The sequence below is a fragment of the Vitis vinifera genome, chromosome 1 (assembly GCF_030704535.1).
Source record: "Vitis vinifera cultivar Pinot Noir 40024 chromosome 1, ASM3070453v1".
NCBI classification, from domain to species: Eukaryota; Viridiplantae; Streptophyta; class Magnoliopsida; order Vitales; family Vitaceae; genus Vitis; species Vitis vinifera.
Window position 1 is genome coordinate 26,818,710 of NC_081805.1, and position 13,883 is coordinate 26,832,592.

General features: G+C 37.8%; 1 protein-coding gene across 1 annotated transcript; it reads left to right on the forward strand.

Moving 5' to 3' along the window:
* Positions 1-1,779: 1,779 nt before the first annotated feature.
* On the forward strand, positions 1,780-9,063 carry LOC132253553 (uncharacterized LOC116803646). The gene has a single exon (XM_059735823.1). It carries the CDS (start codon positions 8,329-8,331, stop codon positions 8,806-8,808), a length of 480 nt encoding a protein of 159 aa, XP_059591806.1. The 5' UTR covers positions 1,780-8,328; the 3' UTR covers positions 8,809-9,063.
* The last annotated feature ends 4,820 nt before the right edge of the window (positions 9,064-13,883 follow it).

The window sequence follows — 13,883 nt, forward strand, 5'->3', positions numbered from 1 at the left end:
CCGGTTCTCGAAAAAAAAAAATAAAAATATATTATTTTCGAGAACGGGTTTTTGTCGGTAAAAAAAAAATAAAAATGTATTCAAGTAGAGTTTTCTGGAACGTATCAATAAGCTAGACCCATGCTGCGAGTTGTTTCATGCCATAAATAAACCCGAACACTCAAGAAATCTGTTGGACAGGCAGATTCACATCTCTTACAACCGACGCAGTCTTCTGTCCTTGGAGCAGAAGCAATTTGCTTAGCTTTACATCCGTCCCAAGGTATCATTTCTAATACATCTGTGGGGCAGGCACGGACACATTGAGTACACCCTATACATGTATCATAAATCTTTACTGAATGTGACATTGGATCTATAAATTTTTAAACGTCATAAATTTTCGATCTAGTAAATTTGTAAATGAATCATATATCTAAACACTAGATGAATCAATGACTTACCAGAATTTTTCTAATCAATTTACTTCTGGATCGACTCATGAGAGAGGGCCAAGATACTTTGATTGATTTCTTACGTTTTCGCAAACATAATCATACGTTACGTATTATACATGCTAATTTGAATTGATGAATATTCAAATTTCTATATTAATACTACTTATTCAACAAATTCGATTGATTGATACGAGTTGATTTTCTATTACGATAAATTGACGAAACAATAGCTGGTCCAATAGCAGCTTCAGCGGCTGCAATAGCTATAACAAAAATTGATAAAATGTCTCCTTTTAATTGTCGATTATCAAAAAAATCAGAAAATGTTACGAAATTTATATTAACTGCATTCAGTATAAGTTCAAGACACATAAGAGCTCTAACCATATTTCGACTCGTGATCAATCCATAGATACCGATAGAAAATAAATAGGCACTCAAAACAAGTACATGTTCGAGCATCATTGATCAACTCCTTATCAATCTCGATTCATTTCATTTAAATATGAACAACAATTCAACCGGTTGGATTGACTAGAATATAACAAATATAACAAGTACGGAACAAAAAAATATATTAGTAATAGATCGAACTAAAAGCATTTCTATTTTATACATGAAGAATCTTCAAATATAATTGAAGGGAAATGAATGTGATAAGATAGAAAAAGTTTTGATTTGGATTTATTTCTTGATTCTCTTTGGCTGTCTTCTCTGATATTGAATAAGTGGACTCTCTTGAATCATTTCATAACCTCGGTTCAATACGCCTCAATCCCTCTCAGCCGAAGGCTAGAAATAGGCTCAATCGAGTACTACCAAAATGCATCCCTTCTTTTAGCAGGAGCTTTCACGGTCCTGCATCCTTCTTCCTTAGCGGGATTCTAGCTTGCATGGTCCTCTTTCTGAGTTCTGTGGTTGCTGATGTTTCTATTGATTTGTTTAAGGCCGCTTTCAAGGTTCGGTGTGAAAGGCAGGGCTTCTACGCCCAGTTCATCGACAGCACCAAATCAGAAGTTGCGGTTTTCTAGTCAAGGTAGAAGGGTCCTCGTCCTCTTAGAAAGGGTAGGCCGGTACTCAAGTTCTGTGATTGCTGACTCTGATATGGATTAGTTCTGCCTTCAAGCAGAAGGAAGCAAGCCGGTGAGCCCATTCAGTTCTTTTCTCTGGTTCCTATCGGTCAATGAAAATCAATTCTATTTTTAAACACTGCACCCGGGAACTCTATGTTAATATAACATTAAATAGGGCCGGTAGCGAACGGAACTAAGTCAAGGTTTGTAAGAATCAGTAGTAGCTAATTCGTCTATCGTGCTTGTTCGCGAGCCAAGAAAGTATCCATTTCAATATGTAGGAGTCAGTGGGGGTTTTCTTTGTATGGGTCAATGTAATTGAGGAAGCAGTGGGGATTTGATTCTCTGTTTATAAAACGCGGGAAATAAGGCAGCTCAGCTCTAGTAAAGGTGGGTCTTACCTTGGTTTAGTTTAATTAGGTTAACCCCTCCCCTCTTTGAGTTGAATATGGACTTTTTCAAGTAAGGGCAAGTAAGTACCAGCTAATGCTTTCACTTACAGGCAGTTTAGGAGAAAGGTTAGCGGCAGAAGGCACTACGATAGTAGTGACCATAGGCGGTAGGACAGCGACGAAACCGATAGTACTGAGAGTCGAGTTAAGAAGTTCAGATTTCATAAGCAAAGAGAGAAGGATCAACCCTCCAACTAGCCATCCTTCCCATTCCGCAAGAAAAGAGAAAGGAGAAAGAGTCAAGCTAAAGATCTCAGTCTAGTAAAGCTAAAACTTACCTCTACGCAAAGGTTGCTTACTACGGGGTCTCCTTGTGGGCAGAAGAAGCAGTTTCATCTCAATCCGTTCGAGTCAGGGCAGGGGAAGCTGTGAGCTAGTCAAGTAAAGGAGCAGCTGTGAGCGCATAGAAACCGCTTGGAGAAGGACTTATACTCTTGGAGAACGACTTAGAATCGGTACCGTCGAGGTCCCATCCATGTTCAAAGAACAGATGCAGCTAACCAACGGGCAAGCAAACCTGTAGCAAAACGCTTTCACGCAGGGGTAGAAGTAGAAGACCTTACAGGAAGCCCCAGGGATATTTAAGAGGTAAGTTTACTTGTCGTTGTGAGCTGTAGGTTAGTTGGCAACTTTAGTAGTTCAGCTCCGTCTCATTGAAAATAAGGAAAGGCCGGGCGGGTAGCTTCAGGAGAAAGAGAGCAGAGCGGTGAAACAACGTAGTTGGGTTCCGTCGTTCAGTCGAAGGTGAAGAGAATACAGAAAAATTCGAGATGAAGCATGAACAAGTAAACTTCCCCTCGTTCAGTGCCTTAGGTCAAAGAAATGCTTTAGGGAAAGCTGAAGCGAAGGAGAAGGGGCGTAGCGGAATTCTAGTTCAAATAGAACTATAGCAGCTCACGAACCAGTCAAGAACTCACCCTCACCACTCAATTTGGAAGAAAAGGAGAAGCTGTGAGCACAGAATCATGTAATCCGATGTGAGGAAAAGGATTTGTTTATGGGCTTGATAGCTTCAGGAGAAAGTGATTTTCTGCCGAGTGTTAGGCCAGTAGAAAGCTGTTTCAAGCGGTTCTGTCGTTAGAAGTGGGGAAGATCAATTGAGCTAGTCAACCTCCTCTACTCAAAGCGGGACTCCCTCTTAGGCATCATCCGCTTTCAAGCTGAAGGAAGAAAGCCGGTGTTCATACGATAGTTGCTCACTGTAGCTGTAGGGGCGGGGCAACGAAGCTTCTAGTTGAGTGAAGAAGTGAAGTAGGGGGCTTCTCTTCTATTGAATCCAATCTCCGGCCTGTGAGAAAGTGATAATAGAAGGAGAAGTTGTGAGAAAGGAAACTGATTTTAGAACGTAAGTTGTGAGAAGAAAGTCAAGATAGTACGATAGATAGTAGTGAGAAGGTTAAGCTCAAAGAAAGTCTTAGTAGTAAGCTGTAGCCAGGTAGTTAGCAGCTTCAGGCAGCTGAAGGAGAAACTTCTATCTCTATCTCTTGTTTGGGTTGAGCCAGAGAAGTAATGAATTCGATTGACTTTAAAGAGTGTATCTACCGTCCTTTATAACGTAAATAGGATAGTCGTTCGATAAGTGAAATCCTTTACATTTCAATAGTGAGTCTGGCCACAATAAACTCTTTATCTTCCGAGTATAGCTTGCAGAGGCGCCGTCAGAGTTCAACTTGATGGAATTTGCTGGCTTCGGCTGTAGGACTATCTGATATGCAGTTTTGACTTTAATAGGAAGGAGATAAGCATTCCGATGTGGTGGTGCAAAGGGGTTGGAGTCGTTATAGAGGCTGGTTCTGATAAATGACTTTTTTTCATATATAATAGGGTTAATTTCTTTCTCAAGAGAATAGGGACGGGTCTAGTAGCGGGCAAAGCAGAGATGGCTCGAAAGAGGTCTGGTTACAGGTTTTTCAGGAAAGCTGGCATGACTGTCTGACTGTCGGAAAGCATAAGCGGTAAAAGGCAAAAGCAGTAGCAGTGAACATGACTGTCTTTTTCATATCAGGTAATTCCATTACGTTAAGCAAGAAGGAGCAATCAGTCTCATATGCGGGATAGGCTAGCGCATATCAAGCATCTGTAGCAGGCAGAATGGGTCTTCGGGCTGGCATTTCAAGCTGCCTTATTTTCATCCGGGGCTTGGCTGGTCCAAAACAAAATAGCCCGGTTATGCTTTGATGAACCCCTATTTAGAAAAAATAGTTGGATCCTTTGATGGTAGTTAAATGCTACCGCCTGGGTGGGATAACCTCGGGGAAAGCAGCTGATCATTGACTTTCATTCTCTTATTTCCATGCCCCTCGCATCCAGAGGAATTGAACCTTAGAAGGGTCCTCTCTAGGCACCGATCGATATCCGAGATTCGATGAAAGTATGGAAGGCAGTAGCTTTCCCAAAAGTTCAATCTTAAGGTCGGTACCTATAAGGAGTGAGAGGCTTCAAGCAGATGAGAAAAGTAGACCCTAGCCGCCCTTCCTTAACAAGATGGCTCGGAGCAAAGTCTTACGTTATATACTATAAGCGCAGAAGGAGAGTAAACACACAATGAAATAGGTGGAGAGTCACATTTCTTAATAATGCCCAAAAGCCCCGGACTAAGGCGTGACCATAGGATCTCACAGTGTCGGAATGAGTTGAGGACGAGATGCGGTGTCCAGTCGTATTGGTAGGGATCGCTATGCCACCTGTCTTTTTTATCTTAGGCGTACTGCTTAGCAAAGCAAACGGTAGGTCATAGACTGGAGCAGACAGACCCAGCTACATCGTGAGAACTCTCTTCAACCGGATCAACAAATGCGAGATCAGCTCACTTCCCCACTGACTCAATCAATCTACGGAAAGTAAATCCTAAACTTAACTTCGGAGTGGCAAGCAGCAGACACAAATAGGCTCAGTTCTTCGAGTTCAGTTGAAAAGTGGGAAGTCTTTGAGAAGAAAGTTAAGTAGTGAGCTGAACTAGATAGATAGTAGTGAATCGTCAACCATTCCCTCCCCGAATCCCTTCTTTCAATGGATCTTTTCCTGTGCTTAGGTTAGCTCTCTACTTCCATCTCTGTTTGCCTGTCCTCCTCGTTTATTTGTCTCCATAGGTTGTGATCGTCTTAACGCCAAATATCTCTTCAGGAATAAGCCCAGTTTAAGCCCCCTCATAGAGGTGTAGTGTGTATTAGTGGTCGCCTCGACGCCTCTTTCTTTAGGAAGAAGCCCGGTTAAAGCCCTTATCATAGATTACCAGTAGTCCCTTAAAATGTGGTAAACTTATTTTCTAGATGCACCTCGCCCAACCTCCTTGTGAGTCTTTCTTCTCCCAAAAATGTTCTGAGCTCAAGTGCTAATGTGGTCTGAGGGAAAGGATTTATTCTTGTCTGCTTAGCTTATTCTTTGGTCTACCACATTTCCGGTCAATGCTGCGAGTGCCCTCATTTTTAATTACGGATCCTTTCCGGCCCTCTTTCGCTTCGAGCTTTTGACTGTTAAAAGAGATCCGGCCCCTCTTGTTATATCTTTCGCAATTGCTGCTCGCTCTGGGGATCTACCTCGAATTCGATAGATTGATATCCTGCCATAAGTAATTGCTTATGGAGAAGAGAATTTTTTCTTTGTAGCTGGTCCTTCCATCCATCCACGAAATCTTTATTCACGAGATCTGATCAGATCTTCGATTGATGATTTTATGAAAGTAGGTTCGAATGAATTCCGTTCTTTCTCTATGTGATTTGGGTCTTTCTTGGTCACTAGCTCTGGTCTCTGGGTTTAAAACGTGAAGAATTGCCATTTTATGAGCTTTACAGGCCCGTTGAAGTCCCCGAAAAAAGGGGAAAAAGTAAAGTCTAAGCGCATATGGCACGAAAAGGAAATCCGATTTCACATTTCATATTCACTCTTTTTGATTCTCTAATTTTTTAGTAAAAAAAAAGAAAATAAGATATCTGATTCTATCTGAATCAGACGAGCCGCCTCTAGCATTTTCATTTCGCGATTCAGATTCAGAGCGCGAATCTGTACATTCCTAAGAATCTGAAGAGGAGATCTCTCTCGATCTCGAATTGAGACTCGCCCCCCCCTGGAGGAGGCTTGGGGGAACCTGTCCCCCGATCTCTTGCGGAAAACGAGGCGGCTCATCCCGCTCAACCGCTTACCGCTCGAGAGCGCGAGAGTGCTTCTTGCTCTAATTCTCAGGCGGCGGGCCCGTCTGCAGCGGTATTACACCAACTACCACTTCTGGTTCCGGACCCGGACCCAGAAAAATTCTCGCAAACCGGATTTGGCTCTACAAAGAGCATGCGTCAAAAGATGCAAACGAAATTCTTCAAATAGCGGAGAAAACCATTTCTCTAAAAAAAAAAAGATAGCAAGTTCTATGCACAAGTTTTCTCAGTGCTTTCTAATTCACAAAGAAGTCTGTCTTTTCTTGAGTTGCATATTTCTGCAACAGGATAAAGGAAACCGATTGATAAACTTGCATGGAGCTGGCTATTCACTCACTTTTTTCTGCTAATGTGCAGCGGCGAAGCGCCGGGTTGTTGGTAAGGAGCGTGAGCGGGCGGGGGGCTCACACAAGTAAGTGAAGGACCCCCGTAGGGCCTTTCTGAAGTGTGGCCCACACACGGCCAGGGGGGAAAGAAAAGGGGGGGATAAGGGGAGCCTTAGCCCACTTAGAATCGAATTATAAACCGGCGTGGCGCTGCTGGATGCTTCTGATCAATAGAACAGGAAGAGGAGTCAGCCAAAAAGAAAGACCACCAAAAGTTACGACCACCAAGATACGCATAGTGATTCGATCTTTTGATCACCCATTTTTTGAAAACCATTTTTGGGGGCTTCCGCCTTACACACGGAAGATTGGATTGCCTGAATCACGAGTCTTATATACTGTGTTACGATCACCTCATATTGATAAAAAGTCCAGAGAACAATTTGAAATGGAAATCAAGAAACAATTTCTGGTCATAAAAACAGAAACGCATGAATTGCGCAAGAAGTTCTTTCGGTTAAAACGCCGTGCGACTCGGAGGACATAAGACTTCTTGGTCAAGCCAAAAAGATTGCCGACAGGATGCTCCTACCCCACCATGCCTGGCCCTTTACCTTACCTTAAGAAGAAAGAGGGGGGTATGAAGCGTGGGAAACATTGCAAGAAGTGTATGATACAACAGGTAACCTTAAGGAGTGGCGGCAAAACTCTTGATTGATCAACGCGAGTGAACTGTGCTTAGACGCTTCGTAAAACCGCACCGATCTACGAGAGGAGCTGATGGATGAGTAGGCTTCCCCTTTCGATTCACGGAATGTGATCTGGGACACGATGGGAGTTTGCGTGCCTCGGTAGGAAAGAGATCACCGGAGTATAGCACAAGATCACCTTTTCTTGCTGCCATGGGGTCGACCTGTGAACAAGGTAAACCCAATGGGAACCAAAAAACGGGAGGGTACCGCATTGGGCAGAAGACGATCCAAAAAGCGAAGGCTCACCCAGCTGAAGGAAGGAGCTTTGGCTTAACGCCCTTATTATTATTCAAAGGGGAAAGGGTGGTCTACGATCAGGCTGATCTTTGATCAGAAGTGCTCGTAGATCAGGCTGATTGTAAATCAGGGTGCTCCCCTACAATCTTAGGCTTAAGCAAGCAGGCTGATTGTAAATCCGCTTTTTCTCCGAGAGGGCTATCTTACTAAAAAGTTGAAAGGGCGTGAGATAGGCGACAGGTAGCTTGCTTCCAAGCCGATAGGATAGGCGGCGGCCCGGGCGTAGAAGCGAGTCGCCAGAAGCTTTCGGTAGCTTGCTTCCAAGCCGGCCCGGCCGCGGGGAATCAAGAGATCTTTGCCGGTGCTGACTTGGATCTCGGGTGACGGAATAAGGCGGCCAGAAGCGACGAGCAGTCGCGGTCGAAGCTTGGCTCTAGCTTTAGATTAGTAAGGCTAGCAGTAAGCTTGGCTACAGCGAAGCGCTTACCAAGCGCGAAGGAAAGGGCCTTCGCCACTTGAGCCGTATGCGGGGGAACTCGCACGTGCGGTTCTTAGGGGGGGAGAGCTAGTAGGAGCCATCCTATCCCAATAGCGTATATTTGGAGCTCAATATGAAATCCTATTTTATTGCAAGACCCGTTCGGATAAGGGAAAACTCCAGAGATTGCTTCGAAGTAAGATCCTTGCGTTGACCCTTTCCTGAACCAGAACCGGGGGGGGTGATAGGAAAGGGGGATCAAAATGTCCCATATTTTAAGTGAGGGCTTTCCGGACCTTCGGAACCTCCCTTTTTTTCCATGCTTTCCGTTGGTCAACAACCACAACTCACTATAGTTCTTCACTACTCGTACAGGCTTGACGGAGTTAAGCTGTCTGGAGGGAATCATTTTTTCTCAATCAAGAATGCCTCAACTGGATAAATTCACTTATTTCACACAATTCTTCTGGTCATGCCTTTTCCTCTTTACTTTCTATATTCCCATATGCAATGATGGAGATGGAGTACTTGGGATCAGCAGAATTCTAAAACTACGGAACCAACTGGTTTCACACCGGGGGAACAACATCCGGAGCAACGACCCCAACAGTTTGGAAGATATCTTGAGAAAAGGTTTTAGCACCGGTGTATCCTATATGTACTCTAGTTTATTCGAAGTATCCCAATGGTGTAACGCCGTCGACTTATTGGGAAAAAGGAGTCAAATAACTTTGATCTCTTGTTTCGGAGAAATAAGTGGCTCACGAGGAATGGAAAGAAACATATTCTATTTGATCTCGAAGTCCTCATATAGCACTTCTTCCAATCCTGGATGGGGGATCACTTGTAGGAATGACATAATGCTAATCCATGTTCCACACGGCCAAGGAAGCATCGTTTTTTAATCTCATTATGACCGGAAGAAATTCTTTCTCGATCAGAAAAGTGGAATGGAAGGCACTACAAGCAAGAAAGATATACTCCTTTTCAAATCGCCCCGCGAAGACGGACGTTCAGAAAGGTTCTCGAGATTCTCAATCGCTCTAGTGGGGAGGAATAGTGCGTGAAGGGAGCGAGACCAAGCCGAGCCACTAGGAGAGTAAGCCCTTCCCACGTGTCAAGTTGAATAAATGAATGCAGCCTCAACCAGAGAGATCAACCAGCGCTTAATTGTTTTTTAAAACAATTTTAATGAATAGTTTTTGAAAATGATTTTTGAAAACTATTTTACGATTTTTATAGAATAAAAATTTGTTTAGAAATTTAAAATATTTTTAATTCGTTTTTAATATTTTTACATATATGTTTTAAAAATAATTTTTGTAGTTAGTGTTTTATTTTTAATTATTCCTATATTTATTTCTTAAAACAACCCTCATAAAATAAGTAAAAATAATATAAAACAACTAAAAGATGTTATTTGAAAATAGAAAACAGTTTTTGATTGCCAAATGTGTTTTCTATATTTTTTGTTATGAAAAACAGAAAATTATTTTAAAAAATAGTTTCCAAACATAACTTAAATTTTTAGTTCATATACGATAATATATATATATATATATATTTTAAAACTTATATAATTTTAAGTTTTTCACTCTTCATACCAAAGAAAATAGAAAAAAATTATAATAACTTATACTATGTACATATTATTTGTTATAGGCCCTAAAATTTTCATAATTTTAAAATAGTCTACATGATTCATGCTAGTCTACTATATATAATGTCAAAAAAAAAAAAATTCCTCCATCAACATATAACATTAATTACAAATGCAAACATGACGAGAGCTACATATATGATGTCTTTGTCATATCCCATAGGATTGTAGATGCAAGGTCAAATAAATAAACATCTCTTTCGAGATTCGATAAATAAAGTTTCATATCGAAGTCTTGCCCGTAAGATTGCGAAATTAAACCGATAGATATCCCTTATAGAGTTAGATGGATAAGAGCCCACATCAAGTTTAAAAATATCATTTGTAATGATTCAATCTCACCCATGTAAATATCGTCAATTTTTTACTTAATGGCTTTTCATGGCTTTTAAACATGCTTACAATATAAAAATCTTTTCACCATTCCAATATGAGATATTATAATGAATTTTAAGAAAATATGAGAAAATTTTTTAATACATCTAAAAGAAAGGAAAAGCAATGCTAAAAAATGATTTTTCTAAAGTGATTGAATTTTTTTTTCCTTAACATTTTTATTAACAATCAAAGAAAAAAAGAAAATTATTTTTTCTTTCATTTTATTTTCCTCGAACTTCCATTAATTGGGTATTCGAGTATCTCCTTTTTTTTTTTCCAAACTAAAATAAGAGTCTAAGAAACAATTATAGCATTTCATTTTTTAAAATTTATTTACAATTTTGAAAAACATTTTAAAATATTTTAAATATATTTTTTAAAATATAAAAATGTTGTAACCCTGCATTTCATAATTTATCCTACTGCAATAATGATAAATTTCAACAAATGTGATTAAAAATTGAGCCCCAACCTAGGGAAAAGTTAACAACATGAAGACTCTTAAAAGTTTATTTGGGGATTTTATTAATTCAATTAATAAAATAATAATGAAATTGCATATCCAGCAATAGGTATGTTCCCTTCCTTGAACAAAACTAGAAACTAAGCCCATTTTTTAATTTACATGGAATGAATTAATTCGGAAGCTAAACCCACTCAAATAACTATGCACTTTTTTATTATAATATTTGCCTTCTATTTCTCCAAGAAACAGGGATTAAAATAAAATTTAAAGCCACAAAAATAATAATAATAATAATAATAAATCTATGCAAACCAGGTTGACTACATGGATGTATTACATCCATGAAAGAAGTTTTTTTTTTAATTATTTATATTTTATTTGAAGTTTAATGCTAAGTTCAGTTTTTAAAAATCATTAAAGAAATGAAAAAAAAATGATAACTAATAATTTTCTTATATTTAGATATCATAAAAAAATGGAAGGAGAAAATATTAAAAGATTTTCTTCTCATTTTTTTTTAGATATAGGAGAAGATGTAATTCTTAATAATTTATTTTTATTTTAATCTCAACTTTTCTATGAACATCCAAAACTAATAACAATTTTGTATATTTTTTATCATTTTCTTTTCTTGTAATTTACTTTCTACTTTGCCTTCTTTCAAACTTTTGAAAACCAAATATAATCTAAATATTTTGCTTTTAGAAAGAGACACAACAAGCAAATATTTTTTATTTTACATAAAATTACATAATATATCGTGATATTCTATATCACTTGGACAAGAAAAGATCCGTTAAGGTCATGTTTGGTTTTTAGAAAATTTGAGGGAAAAAAAAAAAATATATATATATATATATATATATATATATATATATAAAGCAAAAGAAAAAGAAAAAAAAGAAAAAAAATAAAAAATAGATTTAAAGTCAATAAATTATTTTTACATATTTCTTTAAATTCATTTAATTTATTTTCTTCATTATATAAAATTTAAATAATTTTAAAATCCATAAATTTCTACCTAATTTTAATTTTATATCTGTATACATAGATTTGTAGTTTTATAGTAAAACCAAATATTAAAAAATTATTTTTCTAATAATTTTTTGTTAGTTTGTGGAAATCAGATATGACCAAAGTGAATATATCCTACATGGTTGGAAATTTTCCAACTTAAAAGTGAGAGTATCAATGAAACTAAAATAGATAATATTTATATAAGTTATACATAATATAAAAAATCATGAGTCATGCCGACCATGTTCTCCCTATAGTGAAAACGTCTTTCCCCCTAAGAAAATGCATCTTTAGTATGCCAATTAGTAGATATAAGATAATTAGTGTCAAAAAAATTTAAAAAAAATGATTGATATATACATTTAAAGTGGTTTATGCAAGACTTTCTTTAACAATCTATATAATTTCTTACTACATGACTAGAAAGAAAATTGTAAATATTGTTGTATGAACATCATATACTGAATGTCCCACACTTGGGCTAATTAATGTACTTCAACACATGACCATACATAGTATAGATTATGACATTATTGGAGGTATTTATTTATGTGAGTCCTCAAAATGGAATAATGTGAATGATCAGTGAGATACACATAACTTCATATGGGGGTTTGAGACCTTAAAAGTTGACAAGTTGATGGATGAAAACATAAAAACAAACAAATATAAAAGGGCATTCACAAATAGAATGAAAGGGGAGGCCCTTTGCAAATACCAGAAGTGAGAAACACCCCAAAACCCCAGCCAGCCTGCCTGCAGAGAAGCCCACACCACAGAGAATATTTGTGTATGTGTGTGTGTTGAGAATTGAGATAGAGAATAACTGAAGAAGAAAATAAAAACAAGAAAAAGGAGGAAAAGAAGAAGAGAGTGAGGCCGTGGTGTCAGTACTGACAAAGCATTCAGATGAGATTCCACATCTGGAAAAATTCCATTTATATTCAGCCCCTTTTGGTACCCACAACTGCCCAAACCCATCTCGTGAAAGCTCAAGCTCGCTCTCTCTCTCTCTCTCTCTCTCTCTCTCTCTGCATCTTCACATTCACATAGACACTAAACACTATTGATGTGTTAGATTATATATTTTATGTGCACACATATTTGCTTCTCTCCTTCATAATCTTTTTTGATATTTCTTGGCAGCTCTTCCGAGACTTTCGGTTTGTCTACTCTCTTTGTCCACAGCCAACCTCTCATACCATTCTAATTCTTTTTTATATATATATAACATGGGTTTTAGGGAATTTTTTAGATCAGGGTGTTTGATTATATTATTCTAATTCATTTTCTCAACATGGGTTTTAGAATATTTTTGAGATTAGGGCACTTGATTATATTATTCTACTTCATTTTCTCAGCATGGGTTTTAGGGAATTTTTCAGACAAGGTACTTGATTGTGGTATCCTAATTCATTTTTTCAACATGGGTTTTAGGGAATTTTTCAGAAGGGTACTTGAATTTGATTATATTATTCTAATTAATTTTCTCAAGATGGGGTTTTAGGGAATTTCTCAGACAAGGTACTTGATTGTGGTATTCTAATTCATTTTCTCAACATGGGTTTTAGGGAATTTTTCAGAAGGGTACTTATTATGCTATTCTATTCATTTCCTCAACATGGGTGTTAGGCAATCTTTGGAATTAGAGCACTTGACTATGCTAAAAACCGATATCTAGTGCCATTCTGATTCATTTTTGCAACATGGGTTTTAGGCATTTTGAGACTAGGGTTTTTGATTATATGCTATTCCATTTCACTTTCTTAACATGATTTTAGGCAATTATTGAGATTAATGTCCTCAATTATGCAATTCCTATTCAATTTCTCAATGTGTCAAGCAATTTTTCTTTAGATTAGGGTTGTAATCCATTTTCTCAACTTAGCCCTATGCAAATTTTGAGAGTAGGGTACTTGATGATGCTATCCTAAATCATTTTCTCAACATGGGTTTAGGCAATTTTTGGGATTAGCCTACTAAATTATGCCATACAACCCAACCTCTAATCCCATTCTAATTCATTTTCTCAATATGCTAAGAGACTTTCGGTTTGTCTACTCTCTTTGTCCACAGCCAACCTCTCATACCATTCTAATTCTTTTTTATATATATATAACATGGGTTTTAGGGAATTTTTTAGATCAGGGTGTTTGATTATATTATTCTAATTCATTTTCTCAACATGGGTTTTAGAATATTTTTGAGATTATGGCACTTGATTATACTATTCTAATTATTTTTTTCAACATGGGTTTGAAAAAACTTTTTTACATTCGGATCACTTCATCATGCTCTTCTCCTTCATTTCCATGTTGCCAGTACTTAGATTTTGAGATTAATGTACTTGATTATCCTCCTCTAATTCATTTTTTTAATGTTGGTTTTAGATCATTTTTGACATTAAGGTACTAGATATGCTATCCTAATTCTCTTACCGTATGTTTAATTAAATT